This window comes from Myiozetetes cayanensis, unplaced genomic scaffold (genome assembly GCF_022539395.1).
Source record: "Myiozetetes cayanensis isolate MyiCay16 unplaced genomic scaffold, myiCay2020 scf7, whole genome shotgun sequence".
In the NCBI taxonomy this organism is placed as follows: Eukaryota; Metazoa; Chordata; class Aves; order Passeriformes; family Tyrannidae; genus Myiozetetes; species Myiozetetes cayanensis.
The window spans coordinates 15,345,923-15,369,143 of record NW_026087964.1 but is presented as its reverse complement, the minus strand read 5'-3'; the positions used below and the strand labels follow the sequence as shown (position 1 = coordinate 15,369,143).

The 23,221-nt window shown below is 38.1% G+C and overlaps 1 protein-coding gene across 4 annotated transcripts; it reads right to left on the bottom strand.

Moving 5' to 3' along the window:
- Window positions 1–4,247: 4,247 nt before the first annotated feature.
- Window positions 4,248–23,049, bottom strand: ANAPC4 (anaphase promoting complex subunit 4). Of its 4 annotated transcripts, XM_050337756.1 has the most exons (28): window positions 22,754–23,049; window positions 22,063–22,168; window positions 20,881–21,013; window positions 19,575–19,649; window positions 19,416–19,442; window positions 19,275–19,319; window positions 17,741–17,825; window positions 17,248–17,358; window positions 16,588–16,671; window positions 16,242–16,328; window positions 15,490–15,554; window positions 15,354–15,396; window positions 15,165–15,241; window positions 14,903–15,003; window positions 14,773–14,824; window positions 14,432–14,487; window positions 13,731–13,777; window positions 12,756–12,812; window positions 12,544–12,600; window positions 11,873–11,966; window positions 10,132–10,229; window positions 9,574–9,635; window positions 9,448–9,486; window positions 9,260–9,361; window positions 8,105–8,182; window positions 7,295–7,465; window positions 5,984–6,107; window positions 4,248–5,621 (listed from the first exon to the last, which is right to left on the bottom strand). In XM_050337756.1, exons 1-28 carry the CDS (start codon window positions 22,859–22,861, stop codon window positions 5,406–5,408), a joined length of 2,400 nt encoding a protein of 799 aa, XP_050193713.1. In that variant the 5' UTR covers window positions 22,862–23,049; the 3' UTR covers window positions 4,248–5,405. The 4 variants fall into 4 exon arrangements, with proteins under 4 accessions (XP_050193713.1, XP_050193714.1, XP_050193715.1 ...); XM_050337757.1 differs by lacking the exon at window positions 22,754–23,049 and having other exon boundaries at window positions 21,961–22,168; XM_050337758.1 differs by lacking the exon at window positions 22,754–23,049 and having other exon boundaries at window positions 22,044–22,168.
- Window positions 23,050–23,221: the final 172 nt, after the last annotated feature.

The window sequence follows — 23,221 nt, the reverse complement described above, 5'->3', positions numbered from 1 at the left end:
CTCCTTCAATCAGGACTTTAGAATCAATGGCTAACCTTGGATCAGTTTTGCTGGGTTGAGGACAGGGTGGCACAGGACTTTGGCTATAGCTGAGATTGTGCCAGTGAAATGTCAGTACAGCCAACACCATGACAGATAAGGTTGTTCCTTCACTCAATAGGGAGCAATCAAACTTCAGGTCAAGGAAATACCGGTAATCTAGAAAGATAAAATACACTGGGGAGACAGGAAACTGGGGACAGTGTGTCTCTTCACTCTCCTCCAGCTGCAATTTCTATCGCCTCCCTGAAAACCAAGTCAAACACACTCCCAGTGTCATTCCTCCTGAGCAAGCCATCAGATCCTACTTTCTCTAAATGTTCAGTCCCTTCAAATGCCTTGAAAATACAGACTGCAACTTTATCAGTGGATCTGACATCCGTTATTTGACATTTGATCTTTTCAATACTTCTGCCAACTACAGTGATTCTTCATGTCAAAAAATATTCATACTATTATTAAAAGTATTTAATAGAGAGAAAACTAAGACCCATTTAATAGGGAACCAACTGTGACACATCATACTGAGCCATGTATTTATAGATCACCATCAAAAGTCTTGAATGTGAATCTCCCAGACACAAACAATATCATTTTATTTGGGAGCACAGCACATTGTAGATATCCCTGCAGCTGAAATAACACTAAAAATTTGTAAGGATTAAAGTAATCTATAGGAACTGAAAAGTGAAAGCTCAGTCCTACAGTTGCTTCTGATTTCAGATCAGGGTCTGCTTTTATTAGAAGGCAGAGCTCAACCTTGAGACTTACCTACTAAGCAGGGAGCTTCAACTCGGAACACGGAGGTAGAACACTTCAACTCGGAGGTAGAAGTCAAACATGTAGTTGGGAAACTGAAAGCCTTGCTCACTTATCACTTGTAGGGTACCACTTCAGGAACATCAGTGTCTTTTGAAATTCATATGAAGAACTCAGCCTTACTGGTTTCGTATCTTTATTTATTTACTTACTGTAGTCTGGACATTGTTAACATGTATGAGAAACTCTTTTTTATCCACATTTATCTAAGTCATGGTACCACTGGACATACTGTGGTCAAGCAGGGTCATAAGTATGTCATAAGTTCTGGTGAGAAACCAGACCAAGATGTAGATGGGAACTAACTGTTGTCATGAACATAGTAGGAATGTAATGACAAATTCTGCTTTTATGTCCAGGAGCCTCCAATGACATTTCACAGGGATAATCAAATTTCGCCTTGAGCAATTTGCTTTTAGGTTTACTTTCAGGGATCTTAAAGACCATCGAGTTCCAACACCCTTGCCATAGGCAGGGATGCCACTCCCTAGATCAGGTTGCTCAGGGTGCCATCTAACCTGGTCTTGAACACCTCCAGGGACCTGGCAACAGATACATTGCTAAAATTATCTCATCATGTACATTGCTAAACCCCTTTGCATTCAGTTCTTGCTCTCCACCTTCTCTTCATACTCTCTTTAGACAGGTCCCTCCTTTCAACTTTTAAAAAACACTGTCTACATCCATCCATTCTCTTTAACATTATTTCTTATGTAATCAACCCTGCAGCAGTAGCATAGCAAACAATAAAGCCAGGCAGTGTAAGAAGGGAGGGCGATTTCATTTTAAAATAAAACTGATTTCATTCACTCACACCCTCACATCCACATACTCACAAAGCACCTGGATGTGTGTGCCCAAGTAGTCTGTGCAAAATTCAGGTGGTAAGACTCCTGAATACAGGAGGTCTGGCTAGGACTCCTTGTGACAACACAGAGAAAAGGGGACACAGCTATTAGGTTCTCAGCAAGAACAGGCTCACTCTAGGAGGTAGGGCTCCTGGGGAGAGCTGTAAGAACTAAACCTGATTTGATTCTAAACCTGATTGGATTCTTTACTTTATCCTCTAGGTTAAATGTGAAAACTGCACAAAACCAGGAGCAGGCATGATTACATAATTACAGAATTGCCCACAGAGCTGTAACAGTGCCAGCTGGGAGCAGAAGCCATAACGCCCCTTGCAGGAAAAATGCTGAACAGCACACAACATTTATAACCCTTTGTAACTTCCCTCAACTCCGGACTTTGCTGGCACCAATGGTCTACGGGTTGATTTCTTAGCAACAACATTACTTAACCTAAAGGTACAGTTAAATGCATTTAATTCACCTACAAGTGGCATTTCTTCTCTTCAACTTCCAGAGGTGGTATGTTGTTTTGGGGTTTTTTTCTTGGAATTCTTCCCTAAGGCATTCTCCCTAGAGATCTCGAAGTCATTTTGAGACTCACCCTGTGACAATTCCTTTCATCCTCTCTCCTCATTCATATGTTGTCTTCTTACTACTTTAAAATTTTAAAGTGAACCATGGTGAAGTCTTCCTTCCCCTCTCCAATATGGGCTCTTAGACCGCTATCATTGCTCCATGGCACAAGCTAAGCCAACTCTTCCCCTAAACCAGCCTGTGAAGCAAGAAATTAGATCAGAGTCCAAGAGACACAGTTAGTTCAAGGTAGCAGGAAAGATCTTCTCAGATGTTACTGTAGTAGGTAACAGGACACATGAACCAATTCTGACTACAGATACTAAACACACACCACAAACTTACTAAGGAACTTTAGTGCTTACAGAGATGGCTCTTCCATTCTGTCAAGGTTTACATACAGGCTTAAGGCTTTTTTTTTAAGTAAGTTCTTCAAAGTCAAGCAGCGTTAGGACCAACTGTAGGTATTGTTACAAAACTACACATCCCCTCTCCCCTCTGCAAAAAAGAACAGTTATCGTAATAATAAAGGACGCTTTTGTTCCCTGTTTCTCTACATCCATCTCCTGTCTTTTTGAGCAGCTCAAGTGGCTGTTTATGAAGGAAGGTACAAATGTGCCATGAAATCCATGAAAGTGGGAGGCAATGGTACCGGTTCATGTCCAGGTTCTGAAGCAAAACAGCACCAGCTGATGAGAGACTGAAGCACAAACTCAGCAATGTGGCAAGCTTTCAAGTCAGAGATTAGGCAGAAAAGGCATAGACGAAAGGTCTGGAAAGGGCATTACAGAAAGTAAAGAGCAGAAAATAAAAGAAAAATGCCCTGAGATCTTAAAAAAATCCAAAATAGCAACACCAAATACAAAACAGGTAGACATTAAATAAGAGGTAGCAGTAAATGCTTCTTAGAGACCTAAAGACTTGTATTACAGAGTGGACTGGGTGCATGTTTGCTGAGAATACAAGTTTTTTTGACTACAAAACTGTCAAGAAAGTATGACAACTCCCCGCAGAAAAAGAGTGACCCTTCAGTTAGTATAAAAAAAAGGGATGATGAAGAGATCAAAATGTCAAGTGAGGCCATCTCCCACCCAGACACCACCAAAATCCTGCAACACTTCTAGATGAAGAACTTCCTATCATCCTTTTGAAAACAGATGCATTAACACATTACCGACATATTTATTATTACAGAAATCTGGCAACAAAATAAAATTAAAAAAAGCTTGAGAGAAGAAGTCAGCAATGCATTCGAAGTATTGAACAAAAGTGGTGCTTTTGTATCATGTCACTGTGAAATGCAGAATGTGCACATGTATTTATCCAAGTCAGACACAAAATTCCCGTTGACTCAGGTTTATCCAAGGCTGGACTAGAAAGATGCACAGAATAACCTCGGGGAGATTTCTGAAGGACATGTCCCTGTGACACAGGACACACCTGCTACTAACACAAATTCAGAAACTACTACAGGCAAGACAAATTAGATTTCCATATGCTCATGGACTAAAACGACTTAGCACAAACTACAGCAAAACAATTACTTCTAAGCCCTCCAGCGTGACAACTCTTTAAGTTAGACCAGAAGCAGAAGTTTCCTGGAAGAACACAAGGCCAGGTTTAAGCTGAGTGTGTTCTCTTATAGCAGCAGTTTTCCATCAAGAGTTAACTGCTCTACACAGAAAATCACAGCGCTTCTGAATGGGCACTTCTGGCCCTCCTGTCCTGCAGCTTCACTGTGCCTTCAGCCACTGCCACCTGTTAGCTGAGAATGCTGAACAGCAAGCAGCTGTCAAGGAGGCTGGTAGGAAACAGAAAACATGAGTCTTTCAGAACTGAAAGCATGTTTACCAGGGTCTGTCCCAAACAGACCAAAACCTTCAGAAATCCACTTCAAAAAAGTTAGTTAAAAATGGTGTCTTTCAAAACAAGAGGATAAGTCTAGTAATTGAGTTTTGCAGTGCCAAATAGCCATTTCAAAGGATTTATTTATTTTTAAAGTACCGAATGGAGCACATGCATAAGACTTGGTCCTCTCCACAAACACAAGGCACACTCACTGTTCTGAAGGAAGATCATGATTTAGCAACACTGTTCATTCAAAGAGCTGAGTTTTAAGTCAGCTAAGAATGACAGCTAGTAGGGAAGAAGAACATGTTTTAGATTTCTAAACACTGTTTCTAGCTTCTACTGCTTAGCACTACATCATGCCTACAGAAATATATAAACTGCAAGCAACACGATTATGCTGGGGGCTATGCATGACATACACTGCCACATCAGAATAAAAAAATATACTCTATTGTAATTTTACATTACAAAAAATTCCAGATTGAGAGGACAGACTTTCAGGAACAAACTCACAGGCAGGCTGAGACATGCAACCATTTGACAAATCATGCACACGCAGACAAGTGCCATGCTGAGGTCTCAAGAACTGCATAGACTGAAATGCTGTTACTGAGGACTGATGTTATCAAAGAGCTTTCAAAACCATGTATTTAAGTGACGATTGCTAAATTTTGTTGTCTAACTGGTCTTATGCTAATTTGCAATCTTAGATTTCAGTTCTACAGGAAGCTTCCATTCCCATTACTACAACACAAAGTCTGAGAAGCAAAGATTAGGTCCCAAGTTTTTTTCTTTTCATATATAAGTTTATTTTATAACAGTATTTGGGACTGAACAGGTTAACTGCAAAAACATCAGCTGATATTTCTTTTTCTCCTCACCTATAAAAATGGCAAATAGAAAAGCTTTCAAAGAATTTTAGCTGACATCAAAACATGCCAGACAAAAAAGAGTCAATAAAGGTTCCCTAGAGCTGAGAAAGAATACAGAATTCTGACTTGACCCAGCTGCTTCAGGAGGTACAGGATCCATCATCTCAGCAGCCTGAAGTTAGATTATTTTCTAACTAGTTAGATGATCTTTCAAACTTATCACTCCAGTTCACCCCCAAAGACAGGTACTGTATGAATAAGGTCCCTGCCTATCACAGCAGCCAGGATGAGTTTGAACTTGTTATAAATATTTTCTGTTCATTCTTCAATACACAATTTCTTTGTGCCATTAAAAAAATATTTACAGTTCAGTCTTGTCCTTTTATTGTTACCAAAGCCTGTGTCAAGTATCCAGACCGGTTTCATGTTCTTCAGCTTCATCAGGTAGTTCTTCAGCAGAAGCACCACACATATTGTCCTGGTTTTCTGCAGGCTGATTTAGCTCATCAGGTTCCCCAGCTGCAATCTGAGTTGTTTCTTCTTCCTCTTCTTCCTCAACTTCCCCATCATCCTCTACATCCATCTCAAACACCCTCACGTGGCGGAGATTTGAACTTAGCTAAAGAGACAGTAAGAAGTTTCTGTTAATAAATAAATAAGTAAAAGCAGCAATACCATCTTAATTGTCAGTCAATAGCTTTGAAAATAGCCTTTATCTTTGAAACAGAGGTATCCAGGGAATTAGCAACTTTTTATTGCTCTACCGGCTTGAAATGTAAAGCAAGCAGATTTATTAACTTCTCCTAAAGTTTTTCCATGTTGTTCTGTGAGACAGATATGACTGTATCCTAACACAATTACTGCAGATCATGAGAAAATAATCTATTTGTTTAAAAAAAAAAAAAAGTTTTGTCAACTCTCTTCAGTCATAGCACATATTCTTTAACAGCTTACAGGCTTGTTCAAGGATACTGCACTTACCACACAAGAAACTTTCCTAATGCCATTTACAGAAACATACTGAGCTTTCATATTCTCCAGCACTCTCCACTGATTCTCCAAGATGACAGTACATGTGGGTATCTCACCACTCCGCTCATCCAGCCTGTACACAGCAAGGAAAAAGAAACAAAGCCACTATATAAGAAATAACTGCAGTTCTAAGAAAAACCTCCAGTTTCTTATGTCTAAGTTCCATCATATCACATGCAACAAGATGAGCCTTTGAAACCATCATAATGGTTTATTAGATACTCTAGAGGGGGGGACCCAGCTGTGGAGACACAGCACGTTTCAACTGAGACAAACACATTACCAGAAGGGAATTGTAAAGTCTGATCTTCCCACAAGAAACAGCTACAGCAGGAGGATAAGGGTGGCTTTCTTTCAAACCTCTCCTCTCCAAGAAGAGTTGTTTCTGAACACAGTCCTGGATGCAATGCCTCTCCTTACACAGAAGTTGGGCCTCCATGACCTTTCAAACGTGCATCACTACAGTTCACCCCCACTCACAGGGACTCTGTGAAGATAATCCCTGACTATTATAGCAGCCTGGATTAGTTTGAACTTGCTCTTAATATTTTCTGTTCATTCTTCAATACACACTATCTTTGTGGTTTAAAAAAAAATATTAACATGTCAGTATGGCTCTTCATTTTGAGGCAGAAATGCATCTTAAGCAAATCACCAGAGAAGAACATGAAGAGAAAAAAAGTAAAAGCAAGGGACACAAAACAACTAAAAGACTGGATTAACTGCTTGAACTACATTGGCCATTGTGAGTGTGTGTTCACTTCCCCAGGTGCTCTCTTCTCCCTGTGCCAATGCAGAGGTACCAATTCTGATGTTTCAAGGGTAAGCTGACAGTGTTTCCAAGGGTGACTACAAGGGGAAAGATGAAGAAATACCTGTGTGTCCTTATTACAAGACAGAAGTATATGAGCAAATATGCAAAAAACACCCTAAACTGAAGTATCCTGACCAGAAAAGCTGGCATCTTTTAAAGCAATGACAATTTCTGATTCTACAGGGTGTCTTCAGTTGATCCTTGCATTTCATGACAGCCAGGTACATGGGTAGCATCAGTCTCAAAAAAGCAAAAACAATCCCCAAAAGCCACAAAACAGTTTAGGAAGCTTCCATCTCCCCATCCTACTCTCCCTGGCACAAAAAGAGTTTGTCTTTAAAATACTTACACACATACAAAGCGCAAGTAGCCGTACACAATTAGAATATTTCCTTAATTTGCTTTTCAGTTCTGCACTTTCAGATTTGCTCTAAGTTGTTCAGTACCTTTCTGTAGAATCCCAGATGAATTTCCTATCCTGGTCCTCATGTGTGTATACTGAAGATAAGGGCAGCTGAGCCAAGACTCTCTCCTTCCCTTCTTGTTCCACATTCTCTTTCAGAACTACAGTTACAGTTTCATCATCATAGAAGTGAGCATCCAAACAACTGTAACACCTATAGGAAAATAATTTAGAAAGCATCCAGGAATAAAAGGGAATACAGAACTAACATATTTTAAGGTTGAACAGCTATGAGAGTGGAAGCCGTAACTGTGGCAGACTCCTGTATCATGTAGGAAAAATGATTCTGAAGTTAAAAAAAAAAAAGCAACTCCTTCAAAAAACTTACTAGCAATCTTCACATTTCAGATGAAATGTAAGTAACATGAAACATAAAAACCAAAGAAAATTTAGGAACACAACTGAAGGTACTATCTAGCCTTTCTAAACAATAAGGACAAACTTAGTCTGCCATTTGCCTTCTAAGATGGCTACATTCAGGCATATCAACTTTTATCTTACTTCAAGAATATCACAGATATAAGCAATAGATGTTTCCACCTAGTTTTGTCACTTGCACAAGTGCCAAAGTTCTAGTTTTCAACTGGAAAACTAAAATTTACTTGACCTTGAGATGAAGTGCAAAATAAGACTCCCACAACCCTGCAGCTTCACGCACCTGTGGCATTTCTTACAACCTGACTCACCCAGGAGAGTTAACTTAGACGTTAATTTAATGCAAAATAAATAGTAGAAAACATGATCTTTAATTCAGCAACCTGCAATTCTGGACGAAAAATCAAAGTATACTGACCTGGAGTCTGAGCTCTCATTTATACTGTTGTTCAAGATGTTTCCAAATTCTACTGCAAGAATCCCGTTACTGACAGACCTAGAACAACAGTGTTAATTATCCTGGTGACTAATTCTTTTCCATTCATAGAGAATCCAAAATCTCTAACAGCAACTGTGGTACAGGATGGTGTAAGCCTCTCTAAGTTTAGCACAATGCATGGCTACATCTCAAAATGATGTAACTGGTGCTTGAGAACCCTTTGAATTCTTCTGCTCCTCAGGAAAACATGACTAATGGAGTCAAATGGAAAACTGCATCAGGCTTAAGGGATATAGTTCTTCTTGTTTGAACTCCTGGCTCAATTATCCTAGTCTCAGGTTTGTTACCTGTTACCCTACAGAAAAAGAGTTTGGATTGTTTTAGGTGTCAATGAGGGAGGAAATATAAGTCACAGCACAGGGCAGTAATTTTGCCATCAGCAGCTCTCAACTGGAAACACAAAAGATAGTTTCAACATGTGCTTTCCTTAGTAGTAAAACTGCTTTTACAATTCCTACCCCATCACAGTTTATTGTGTCCTCAAGTTAAATGACACACATTATAAAAATGAGTATCTTACAAAGAGTAGCTTTTGTTGGTTTTTAAACCTAGCACATTTCAGCCATCCCACTGACAGAATGCAGCTTAAACAGTTGTATCAGTACAACTAGGCAGTGACAAACTGCATTGTGGACACAGAAACTTCTGAAGGTACACGAATCTACACCCCAAAGAGATAAATTCTGTTCGATGCACTCCTGGGTAGACTTCCCATTTTTCCTAAAAGTATTAAATTACAGGCTGCAAGGGGTTAATCAAAGACAAAGTAACACTGGAAGCAGAATTATCCATAATTTTTCAGGAGTTTGCAGATAAACATAATTCTGTGAGCAGCAAAACTAAGGGAGTCTGATATTTTTCCTTAGCCTAGAAACATCTTGGGTCTTGTGATTAGATTTTTTGAGTCTAACACAACACAAACTCTTGCTGCACTTCCTAAGTACTCTTCATTTTCTCTAGTATAAGGACTGTATTCAATCCACTCACTCCATCTTTTTAAATAAATTCAAACTGTAACTGTCTCTGTACATGTGCCAAAGCTCACAAACCACTTTTTCCCCTCTCTTGTCTTACCTGGAAGTATCAGTATGTCTCCTCAATATGTGTATTTTAGAAACAGAATTTTCTAGTATGGTGAAGAGGACATAATGTATATTGGATGTTTTGTCGTTCCACCTGCAATGAGAGGGAAGAAATGAAAATTTAGATTAAGTTTTAATAACTGGTAAACTACACAGAATAAGGAATAGTAGCATACTTACAGAAATGGTAGTTTAAATAACTGAGGTGTAGAATCTTCACTGAAAAGGAAAAATCAAAACAGTTTATAAAATGCTACTCATGCATGAACTTGCACATATCTTTAGTTGCTTTTAGTAAAGAAATACCTCTGCGAAATTTTGTAGAGAGGCAAGCAGACTGCTTGATGCACTGACCTTCCAATTACATCCTAACAGATAGGAGAAAAACAGGCCATAAAATAGAGGCAGTTATTCACAATTATACAGATTTTTAAGACAAAAAACCCCCAACCAACCAAGTAAAAGCCCCTGAGCGCTCCTGAAAGAAAAATCTACCGATATTATGCTGGAATAATGCAAACACTACTGTTACTTCATACACTGGTTTCATGTTTCTTCATAATACTAGACTAATGTATTGCCAACTAACACCCTTACCTGGTACACAGCACATACACAAAGATAATTAACATTAAAACCAGATCCAAATAATGTGGGAACAGAAGATGTGAAACAAGAAATCCCCTGCTGTGCTCTCCCCAGCCAAAGGCTATGAGACATGACAGCAGTGAAGTCAGACTACACCCAAGTTGTAGGCACTCAAAGGCAAAGATTAAAGCATCAGACCTTGCTAAGCATAACTACTACCTTTAGTTGACCACTACCCTTAAAAAGAAAGTTATCATTTATAAAAACTGAACTTACTGCTGGCTTTTGTAAACACTGATCAATGATCCCTTCCATTTGCCTCTTGACAAAATGCAGTGATTTCTCAGGATAGTAGGGAAACAGAAGTGGGCTTTCTGTAAACAAAGAAAGTTAATTTTAGAAATGCTTGTACCTCTATAAAAACATACTACACTATTAATAAAGTAACAAATTGAAGTAAGTCTAGTGAAGAGTTGGTAAGGTGGTCACAGGGCTAGAGCACAAACTTTACAAGAAGAAGCTGAGGGGGCTGAGTTTGTTCAGCCTAGAGATGCAATTGCTAACACTGAACCACAGATTGGTCTCTTCAGTGTCTCAGTAAGTGGCAGAAGACATCATTTTCAAAGCTGCACACAGGAAAAGGAGAAGATGTGAGGTCATAAAACCCAGCAAGGGAAATTCCAGTTAGATATAAGGAAAAAAGTTTTCACAAGGATGGTTAGTCCAAGCATGGAGCAGGCTGCCCAGAGAAAGGTATTAGGTCTCAATCCTTACAGACATACAGGACTCGACTGCACAAAGCCTTGAATAATACAGTTTATCTTCCAAATTAGCCTTGTTTTGGTTGAATTAGATGATAGTCTAGATTATAAATTCTAACTCAAGTAACTCACTGGATTACAATATGAAACTAGATAAACAACTGGGAAATGAAGGTTGGCCTGCCCCTTCCAGTTTTCTTCACAGCTCTTTCAAAATTGCAAAGATAGAAGAGCATTTACCCAAGAGCTAGAAACCCATAAAATATCTTGATCAAGCAAAACAATTCCCATACTTTTTGCAGTAGCTATGATTTGGTTTCAGTAGGACTGATTCCTTCCTATGAAATGAACTACTCTGTAAGAAGACATTTCGCTTTTGAGATAGAACTCCTTTCTTATTTATAGCCTGTTTCTTTTCCAGTATTCAGCTGGAAAAAATGATAAAAACGATATCAACCAATAAAGCAATATGAAACACCAGGGAAGAGTAGAAAGTGTTAATGACACTTGTCCTAAAATCCTATCAACATGTCAGTACTTGCCAAACTAATACCAACAAAAACACTTACAAACCATCACAAATCTTGTGTAGTAACAGAAATGACCAGTCATCTACATATCTAAAGTATCAAACATATTTTTGAAGTATATCTAAAAACGCATTTTCCAAATGCTATTTTCCAAAACAAAAAACCTATAATTTCCCTTCTTTTTATTGAATTAAATAGGCAGAAAAAGGCAACTGTGGTAGATTCTATTACACAGCCTCTATTGTCAAGATTTTACAGTTTGTGGTTTCTAAATGCAAATAAGAATTGTTTCCACAATCAGTTTGTTATAGTCTCTTATTTCTTTTTCACTACTAATAAACAAAATAGTCTCAGGCCCAGTGAAAACTAAGAAGTTTGGACACTTCACCCAGGTACAATCTAAGCATAACTACTACTTTCCTGAACTGGAATTAAGATATCCCAAAATAGACATCTTCTAAGATTCCTTCCAAGCCAACACTTCTAAGACTGGTACAGAAAAATAGGGAGCTACTAATACCTAGAAATTGGTAATAAACTGGATGAGCAGCTACCTAAAACCTGTGTAAAACAACAAGGTTCATATATTTTATTCTACTCCGATGAAGACCAATGATTAGCACTGCAGAAGTAACTCATAAGCATGAAAAAAAAATTACTCTTCTACATTTGTTACATCCTGTGTATATCTTTGATTCACTTTTATTTTTTATGAAAGCACATTACCTTTAAGATGAGTACTATTTTTAAGGAAGTTAAACCACTGGTTTCCCTCTGTATTAGGTGGTGATACAAGGTCATCATCTTCATCTTTCAAGTACTAGAAAAGAGACAGGCATTTTCAAGACTGTAATTTAAGAATAAAGAACATTAGAATTCACCTCCAACATTGCCCCTAGCAAGTGTATTAGACACTCCCTGTTAAATTAACATGCCATAGTCTTAAAACTAGATATTCCACCCCTTCTAGAAACAGTAAGAAAAATCAACTATTGCCTAAGATCACATGGTGATATTTCCATAGGAAACTAATTTTTAAATCAAGTCTGATTTAAAATGTGATATCCATTTATCCAGTGATAAATGCCATAAAGACAACAAACACATTTCAGATTTCCTGAAGCTGGCTTTTACAGTTTTACTGCTGCTGGCTGCAAAGAAGTCTTGCCATTTTCGTAAAAACACAACATGCATAAGGTGAAACTGTAAGGCATGTTTTTAAACACTACTTTTCCTAAAAATACAGGGAAACAATTAAAATGTTCTCCTTAACCATTACTGGTATGTGCAGCACAGAGCACAAGGGTCAGGGAAGAAAAGGGGACACAGCTTTAAAAGTTTCTCCATCTAAGAATTTTCTCATTTATTCTTTTTCCATTTATTCCTTAGCTCTTTACCTGGCCAACTCTCTCCACATTGAAATATTTTCCTTTACGATTGTAAAGTTCTGGTGCCTGAAAAAATAATGCAAATGCACTATTTAAACACAAAATTAATAAGAAGTAGTGAGCAAAAAGATGACTTAAATACTTTTTATAAGATTTTTCAGACAGTTCTTGGCAGGAAAAATACAGTCAGATGCTGTATTTGGAAAACCAGTATCACTTACCTCATTGAAGTGTTCAGTGAGAAAATCAGCAACAAATGTGATATCTTTTTGAGTCATCTAAAAGGAAAAAAAACCAAGCCCCAAAACAGTGAGAAAAGCAAAGCATAAAAAATACACTTCAGTGAGCACAGAACACATGTTCTACAGGCTGCACAGACACAGCTCCTTCAGCCTGTTCTCACAGGGCAACATGCTTGGGAGCCCACTGCTGAACTCAGCCCAGTTGATTCCTGTCAGTCTTGTACAGGAGGGCCCCAAGCTGAAGGAACTATTCTAGATGCAATCTGACAAGTGCTAAATAAGGACAGTAACTACTTCCCTTGAACTCCTGGCTATGCTCTTGTTAGTACAGCCCTTGTTACCCCCGGCCACCTTTGCTGCCAGGGCACACTGCTGGCTCACACCCAGTTTATACCCTCTGACATCCACAGATCATCTCAGCAGAGCTGACATCCTCCCAGCCAGCTGAGGCCCTGCTGAGCAATAGCAGGGGTTTAACCCTCCCCAGGACAGGACCTTGCATTTATACCCGTGAACTGTGGAAGGTCCCCACCCTTCCAGCCTATCTATTTCCCTCTGGAAGGCACCTCTGCCCTCGAGCAAGGGCAGTGCGATGGTGGCTGCAAATCCAGTGCAGGCATATTCCACCTCCTCTGCCAGGGCACTGGTAAAGATGTTAAAATCCCACTCTGGTCAATTTAGTCATTTAGGGCATATAAAGAGCTGCTATACACACAGGCCTTGCATTCGCATACAGGGCACTAAAAACAGTAGTATTAACAAAGAAAACAGAAAAAGTAATTCACGCAAGAGAGAGTTTTAGTGTGAATCTGCAGGCATCAACTTTCTCAAAAAAGTAACACAGACATTATCTTCTTAAGTTTTGGAACAGAACAAAACTAAACCTTTAATTCTGCTTCCCAGTTGAGCAGAATACAGAGTACATCAGCATTTATCAGAAAGTATTACTCCTACCTTGTTCAGCTCTGGAAGCACATGATCTTCTGACATCCTCAACATGGCTGAGGGAAAAATTACATTCTTATTGCATTAATACTGTCTTCCAAATATGCTAAATTTCTCATGGCTGTGTAACAAGAGATTGCTGTTAAAATAGATTGATTAATTAATCAAAAGTAAAAGAGTCTGAAATGAAGAATTACAAATTGAGACTGAAATTAAGCCTCACTAGTCCCACTAGCTTACAACACAAATCTAGTAGAATTTTTATCTTTAATCTTTCCCAACTGCATTCTACCTTGTACAAGGCTGAGATAAAATTTTTATAAAAAGCATTCATAACAATTTATTCATGTACATACTAAGAGTAGTAAAATGGGTATATATAAATACATGAACACTGTCATGCCTAGAATTATGTGTCTGAAGAGAATTACACAGAAGTAATTTTAAATCAGCAAGGCTTGGATAAATTTCTGTTTAGTTTCAAAACAAGCATATAACACTGAACGTAACACAGAACTCTGATAGTTCTGCTTTCTGCAATTTTTAAAATTTAAAATGTCTCATCAACTGTATCCTTTCAGATGTCCAGAAATTTTCTATGATAGAAATAAACAGATAGTTAAAACTAAGACTGGCCTGATTACTTGCCAACATTTTGATGCTTACAATATAAAACAGACACTGGATGATTACTATGTCATCAAGCTTACCGACATACAGCCACCGAAAAAACGCCTTGAAGTTTTTCATACTACTGTCGATAACTCTGAGTAAGAAACAACAAAAGAAATTACAAGACCTAAATGTCACAAACTGCTCCAGGTTTAAGTCCCATCTTTACTACAGAAAGGCCTGCAAACGCTATAATTTTTTTTTAAAATGCCCAGTGCAACCTTTCAAGCAGGACTATTCTTGCAGTGAGACAGGATCAAAGCCCACCACCAACAGAGGAGCCTTGTTCTTCCAACCTCCTCTATTCCCAGTCACATGCATCCCCTTCAATATGAGACTCACAGAAATGTTTTCTAAACTCTCCAGACTTTATACTTACTGAAGCAGCTCATTCGCCTTCAGGATGAAAGAACCAACAGCAGTAATAGCCTCTGCAAAAAAAAGCTCACCATTATTATTAAGCTTTCAAAAGTGAAATAAGATCAGGTAAGTAGCAGACACTACTGCACCTTCAATTCCAGATGCATCTAATCCCAAAGACTCATATTTTTGTTTCCATAAAGCCATTCCTTTCAATTCACTCAAGTGGTATAACAGAGCCTCAGAGCCACTAGGAAGGAAGAGGAAAGAAGTGTCAGTCACCCTTTAGAGATTCATGGCTTCGCTGTGTGCTAACAATAATAGCATGATAATGCTACGATCATTTACTGTGCACAGTGCACATATAATATGCCATTTAATCTATGAATCGTTCAACATTCTGTCACCTACCTCTGCAAATGACTTATGACCAACTTTTGTATACTGGAATAGGAAGACTCTATGGACTGACCAAGTTTTTTTAAACCCTGTTAACAAAGAAACACAAGCCTATAATAATTTCCTGTTAACTTACCAGAACAAAGATTAAAATATATTGAAACAGATTGGTTTAGTATGTTGAAAAAAGCATTAACATACCTTTACTGTCAGCTGGTTCATTAGTAACGCCTGAAGTTCCAGACTAAAGAAGGTGGGGAGAGAACCAAATATGCATTTATCTTGTGTTTCAACATCAAGTGCAAATGCATACTCTGGATAAAACAACAGTAACTACCTTGCTTTGCCCCATAACAACAGCTGCATAAACTCATCCTGAACAGAAGTGGTTGTATTCTTTTCCTGTCAGTTAAAATGATTGAAAGATTGGTGAAAAGATTAAATCCAGGCTATCAAATTATCTCACAAACACTTCAATTAAAGTATATCAGAGAACCCACCCATATCCTTGAATGTTGAAATAAAACTACTGATCACTGAAAATTTTCTTGTGTTTTAAGTTTTTTTAATTGTATTACCCAATAAAAATTCTAAGCAGTTTACCATCATGAAAAATCAATTTTAAAAAGATAAATCATATTATTCAATTAACTTCTGACCATGGGTAATGAACACAAAATTTAAGTAAATCCAAGACCATCTTAGTCATGGATGTAATACAAACTCTACTGAACTAGGCTGTAAGTGTTGTTACTCAACGTTTACCATAACCAGTTTAACAATGAATAAAGTACAAAGAGCACGACCTTAAATAGAAACCAACTGATCAAGAGCTGGGCAAGCTGAAAGCCTAACTTTGGAATATTTCAGAATAAATAAAGCAAAGAAGTATCAGAATACAATCATGTTTGATTGTACTCAAGCATCCTCAGCATCAGAGCGAACACACAACAGCGTCCAGGTTGTCTCTGAACTTAGAGACTGTTGTCTGGAGGCACCATGCTTAAACATTAAGATATGCATTACGTTAACATGAACAACAGAATTGCTACCAAAGTTTTTCCAAAAGAATGGTTAATCCCACAGTACCTGTACAAACTTTGTGAGTCGTGAGTCCATCTGCATCAGTATTTCTTCCCAAGCTTCACACATGCACGTCAATGACAACTTTATATACTGCAATACAGAAACAGACATTAGTATTATTTCCTTTCTCCCCTTCAACATCACACTCAATAACTGGATGTTACAATACAAAGCGAAGAGATACTGTAGATCTTATATAAAATTTATTATCAAACTCCAAGTTAGAGCTCTACATTTACTTAAGACCAACTCAAGCACCCTACTAGAAAACATTTGATTTTACTTGCATTAAGAATATTGAAGCCTGTAAAAACTGTGATATTAAAAGGACAGAGTAACATGACTGTACCTGTAACAGAGTTGAAATATGAGTAAACTTCCGGGCCATTCGAGTTACCTCAGGTAAGTAACTTGATAATAGACTGGTGTCCAACTATAACAAATGAAACAAGCAATAGTTAACAGATGATTTGTCTTTTAAAAAATTCTAGATTACAGAAATTAAAAGACAGAGTGAAAGGACTCACAGAAAAACTGTCAGCTTTCATTTCTTTTAAGTTGATTTTAAGAGGAAAATAGATTTAATTCAAAGAAGCAATAAATATTTTTAATTCATCTATAAAAACTGATAAGGTTCCTTATTCTGGAGTTCTAACAGAATAGTTTTAAGAATGACTGTTCTCCATAGATGGGATAATGAAAAGCATTGCTGTTGTGCCTTTGTGTGCTGAATGAAGAAAGTTTGAATAACTGTAACTGTAATTGAATAAATGAATGTTATTTTAAGAGTCAGATTTTAAAATAATGCCTCAGATCATCACTGCCAGTCTTATGAGTGAAACCATGCTAACATCATAAATCCAAAAGCTAAATTGGGATAAATTTCAGAAAGGCTGGAAATAACAGTTTGTGTGGTTTTTTGCAAATAAGGGAAAGCAATAGAGCTACCCACACACAATTTAAAAAGCAGTTTTATTTTTAAAAAATGTTTTAAGATTACTTTACTTGCCTGAAAATACGTTATCTCAGCTTCGCTGTCTGAAGAGTTTCGTATCTCTGTGATAACTGACAGTGATTTCAAATCACTAGATAAACACAGTCCACGACAAGAACCTGCCACCTGAAGGATTCCAGTTTAAAAGTTAATAAAATATTGCATTTCCTCTAGGATGTACTTACTGCTCTAACACACTGACATACAAAGATGATTGCGGTCAACAACATATAAAAACAAGGTGCAATTTTCAGCTACTACTCAGGAACAAAACTACTCTTTTTATTGTGGATTTAATGTGGAACTTTGCTTCACATGAAACAAGATGTAATTTTCCAGTTAAAATGTCTTTTCATCAATAACCAATAGCCCAATCAACTATTTTCTTTAAAATTCAGCAACCCGCTCCCACTTGTGCATAAGCACACATATGTATGTATATTTTCACTCAGTTCAGCTGAAGTTTAGTATTTTATGAAAAGAAAATATGGAAAGGAATGGAACGTACCCCATTTACTGTAGCAATCTTGAACATTCCATACGCATAAATCTCAATAAATCCTGAGCTGCCACCAAGGACAAGAGCATTAAGCCTATTAAAATAGAACAGTGTGTTGATAAGCATACTGAAAGAAACTCACATGCTTATAGATATAGTTCTTTATATTCTAGCCCTTTAAATAAATGTTCCTCTAAGAAATCACTGCACAAAAGGAAACATGGCGCTACCATCTATTATTCAAGAACTGCAAACAAAAAATTAGCTTGGATTTTATTGATAAAACCTGCCTCTAACGTTTAAGAGTATCAGTTACTACATTACGTGAGAGAATAGGGAAAAATAGTGCAATTTAGTCACAGAGTCCTTTTTCACTAACTTTATACCTTCCAGAAGAAAATAGTAACAAGTTCCTAGCTACAGTCCACCTACCAATACAGGCTGCAAAGAATTCTTACAAAGCTATTGAGTTTATCCTAACTATATGCAGAGTAAGTTTGTCACAGTCACTCTGTGGCTCCTCAACAAAACCTCAAAGGAAATAAGCATTTGAAATGGACACAGCAGCAATAACAGCCACAGAAGTAACAGCATCAGAAACAGAAACCCAGAAATACCAGAAGATTAACTGCAATTTCTGCCTCTTACACACCTAAATATATTGAAGCAGAATGTTTCAAGAAACATTCTGTCCGAAGTCAGAATTTAGCAATGACAATATCTGAAAAACGTTTGGTTTGATTAATTGAATGTATGAAGGGAGCACAGAATTCACAAAGCTCTTACAGCACAAACAGCCACATCTCTCTCTCAAGCAAGGATATCCTACTGTAAGAAGAGGCACCAACTCTTAAAAAGGAAAAACTAGTGATAGACAGAGATGTAAATTTTGATTTAAGGAGGATGATTCTCAGTGGTAAGACTGAAAGGAACAGTGAAAGCCAACGGAAAACAAGGCACAGACTGTAAGTGCCCTCCTCAAGACAGCACCACAGGCACTGCACAAAGCCAGTCTCAGTCTGCTAAACTACACTTCATCCAGCTGCTCCTGGTGTGTTTCCTAATAACAGATGTTTATTTTAAAGTAACCCTAATACAGCTGCTTTCAGAGTTAATGTGAAGTTTGGCTTTATCACACTCATACAAATCCCCAGGAAATTCCTGTCTATTATAAGCACCCACAAATATCTCCAAGACCAGCTTCAGTAACATCAAATAAGCCTTAAAATGCACCCCAAGGAATATTTTAAGAAAAAGAAGACATGGCACCAACAGCAGTTGCTGATAAAGTGCCTTATAATCTCTCTAAACTGAGGGGAAAAGGTGTAAACTGATGGAGACTTATTTTTTAACATATTCTTTCAACTTTATCTTTGTACACGAAAGAAAAAGACAATCCATATAATTTCTCCAGGATCCTTAAAAACAATTATGAATTACCTAAAGGTAAACTCACTTATGCATTATTTTATAATTTTAAAAAACCAACCAAACAAAAAAGACAAAAAAACTCAAGCAATAACAATGCACAGATGGAAATTACCTGACATCACCCAGAAGCTTCATAATCTCATCTGACTTTTCCTCACTGAAAATACAAACCATGTAATTAGGGCTTATGTCTCAATACCAGTAAACAAAATAAAACAAAAAAATAGAGAGCTATAAGATGACAGTTTCTTACCTGAAAATTTTTGCAGTGGTACTGTAACTGAAAACAGAATAATTACCATCAATAAGAATGCATGGACATCTGTAGAGCACTAAAGATAAAGAACTGAAATAATGACAACAAATGAAATGACAAATAGTATCTTCTCCAGCTTAGTAGTGTAACACTTACTTTTTTGGTAGCGCTGGTAATTTGGGCAAAAGGAGGTTTGATTCATCCTCAGCATTGTAAAAGGAAGTGAGAACACTGAAAAAGAAGCAATAATGTCTTTATTACCCTGTAATAAATGAGAAGAGTCTTTAACTTCACAGTCAGAGCATATACTCAATACATCATGTATATCAGAGCTACAAATATCAGAGGATAATCCCTTATAGGACTCTGAATAATTTATCAAGTGATGAAACTAATAAAAGAACTCAGAAAATTTTTTATTATTTCCACTGAAAAAAGTTTGTATCCACTGGCTTGGAAGTTTGCCACCAAAATCCTTCATCATCTCTAATGCAGCTACTGACAGAGGATTTCTGTTTAAACTCTGCAGTACAACTTACCTACACCTCAAAACAGCTAAAGACACACTGTAGTGATAGGAAGATTAACACACAATACTTTATATCACACCTCAGACATGCCAGAAGGATGAGATTTCCCCATAAAGAGCTAAGCCTATCCCCATCAGGAGAAGGATGTTAGAGTGATTTAAGATGCAGTTATTTTCATGCTATTTTAAGTTCAGTGTTTTCTGGAGGTAGGGGGAAAATCCCCAAGTCAGGCTTACAACAATTCTCTTTTAAGTAAATGTTTTATTTAATTAATTTCTTGCAGTGCAATAAGGGTGCATATCAGAGGTTTCTGTAAGACCACAGAAATAGGGATCATGATGTCCTCCAGCTCACAAAACTGCTGAGAGTTGTTTAATCCCACAGAGCTCATGGTCACTAGAGACAAACTGACTTCCTGAACAACAGAATTGCCAGTGGGGTTGGATGTAACACCAAAGACACACCATGAAAGATGTAAGTGTCAAAACTAAAGATCTTGAAAACACAGGTGAAGAAATATCTCAATATAATTATTCTGACTAACAAAATAAAAGAACATAACATTATTACAATTAGTTTAATAAATTCATTGGTATTGAAGCAAACTGTATCAGAAGACAGGTTGTACAAATGACTACTAGATTAGGCAGCTCTCAAGAGGCAGGTGCTCAAGATTAGATTACACATTAAATTTCAGCACGAAGAAACAACAAGATTAAGGTATCAGCACTAAAAATAAGCATATGAAAAGTGTCTATTCTAAAAAATAATTAAAAAAAAACCTGAAAATTTTAGCCAAGTGGTGAAAAAAAGCCACAGCTATGGAATTTCGTATTATTTTATATGACTGCTTGTAAAGCACCCAGTATAAATTATTAATAAGGTGGCCATTATAGAGCCTGTAATTTACTTCTAGAGTTTTTCAGACTCACCTGCTTTCCTCAGTTACTTCCATCCAATGCATGTATGTAATAGATAAGTCCACAGAGAAGGAGTGCAAGCTTTCAGGTTTTTCTACATCACACAGAATAATCCGCTTGGTATCAGCAAGGCCAAAAGCCAAAACTAGAGAAAGAAAAATAAAATGTATATAATAACCAGTGTGCAAAACTCCACATTGTATACTGACCTAGAAAACAATGTGCCTTCAAAGCCAGCTACTGGATAGTTTTGTCTGTTTACAGTCCTTTCAAACTCTCATTTGAAATCTATTTATTAAAGTTTGAACTCGTGTCATGTTTTAGGTGGCATATTTAAGGCAAAGGCCTGATTTCACAATTATTTACCTACATGTTGAACTGAACATGCTTCTAACACTTCTAACAACAGTTCTGACACAGTAGAGGCCTCCAATTTTGCAAATTTGAGGCCAATATTATATATAAAGATTGTCCACCAGAAAGGTTGGTTTTTATCGCAACAGAAGTTAGGAACTACTGAGCAACTTTTGCATCACTTTCTTCATCCCTAATTGTATGGCAAGCACAGATTTCTGTACTTAGTTCCTTGTAATCACAGGTAACCAGCTTATAAAGAAGTTTCTTGAACTCCTCAGATGCCATCAGAAAACTATGTAGGCAGTTTTTGCCAATGTCATGAAAGGAGATTGTTCCCATTCTCCCACTTCCAGTGAATCAAAAATGAACTAATTTCCAGCACAAGTCTATTAAGATACTAATTTCAATGTTATTTCTGTTGATAAAGGTGTGTTTCTTTCTCTGGTCTATTATGAGAGCATCTGAAGTTTGGCCTCTGCGAAAATAAGGTGAGCTCTTCAGTCAATCCTGATCAGACAGCCAGCCTCCTTCTCTCCCAATAAACTTTGTAGGTCATACAAAAATATTCTGCTTAGTTAGAAGGTTGAAGTTTTGCTATACCCTGAAAAGCTGTATTTTGGACGTAAGTCTCTCTTGCAAATTTTTCTTGCAGTTGCATTCAAAAGTGTTAATCTCTCTATTACTGTGAATGAACCTACGTAAAACTAAGCCATCGTTCTCTTCAAACACAGTTACCTTGAAAATTTCCTTCACAGATAAAAGGTATCATCACCACAACATTCATGATTTCCCATGGGACTTTTATTGTACCATATCACCTTGTATACTTGACATTACTTTTGCCGTCTGGTCTCCAAGCAAGAGCGGTCACTTCTTTTCCTGTATTTTCATTTGGAGGCAAACTCCACACTCGTTGGAAGTTTGCAAGCCGATGAAGTAAAACCTACAAAGCAAATACATTGAAGACAACATTCTCCCATTAACACCAGTCAGTAAATCACTTCAAGATGCACTTTTTTAACCAGTTTTTAATAACTCGTGTTGTAAATACCACCTGCTCCTCTAGCAGATGGTTCACTCTCATGTTCTTTTAGAAGGCAGCACTACAGAGAAATAAGCTGAGCCTTGAACAAGGACAGGAGCCAGTAACCAACAGGGCTTGCCCAGGGCCTCTCCAGCAGACAGCCCGAGAGCACAACAGTCTTGTCTTCATGCATGACCACATGCAAAAGCTCCAAGAAAAAATATGTTGACTATAGATTTAAATCGGAAATTCTATGTGCTTTAAAATCCCACAAATGCAGGCAAGGAGCGCATCACGAGGGAATCTGTTTGAAATTAGACTGTAAAAAGGGAAGGGGCACTAAGAATTAAGAAGCTTGATTTAAAAAAACAAACCCTGCTGTTCCTAAATGCTTGGCCGGGCTTACAAGAAGGGTGCCGCAAGCAGCAGCAAAGGCAGCCCGGCCTGCAGGGAGAGGCCGGGCCCTGCTGCGGCGGCCGCCGCTGCTCCCCGGCCCGCACTCACCTCCCCCGCCCGGTTGGCCAGGGCGATGAGGTCCCTCTTGGGGGACCAGCACATGAACACGACCTCCTGCGGCAGCTGCTTCTCTCCCACCTGCCTGAAGGCGGGCATGGCTGCGGGGCTCGCAGAGGCTCCCCCCGGCCCTTCCCTCCGCTCCCGCTTCCGGGGGCGGCGCTTCCCGGCGGATCCGGCCCGGGGGCGCGGGGAGGCGGGCCGGGCTCCTCCTGCTCCGCCCCCTCACTAACATTACTAAATACCTTTTTTTTTTTAACCCCTAGCCTCTTTTCCATTTGGAGAAAATTTTTTTTAAAACCCCAAACCATTTCTCTGAGACTGTAACTAACAGAGCGTGGTTTCCCAAGAATTTTACTTTTCCATCACCTACCCTCACTTTCTACCTTGCCCGAGGTCCCCCAGTACCTACCACAAAACCTCAGCATCCACCAGTACCTTACCTCTCAGCAGTACTCT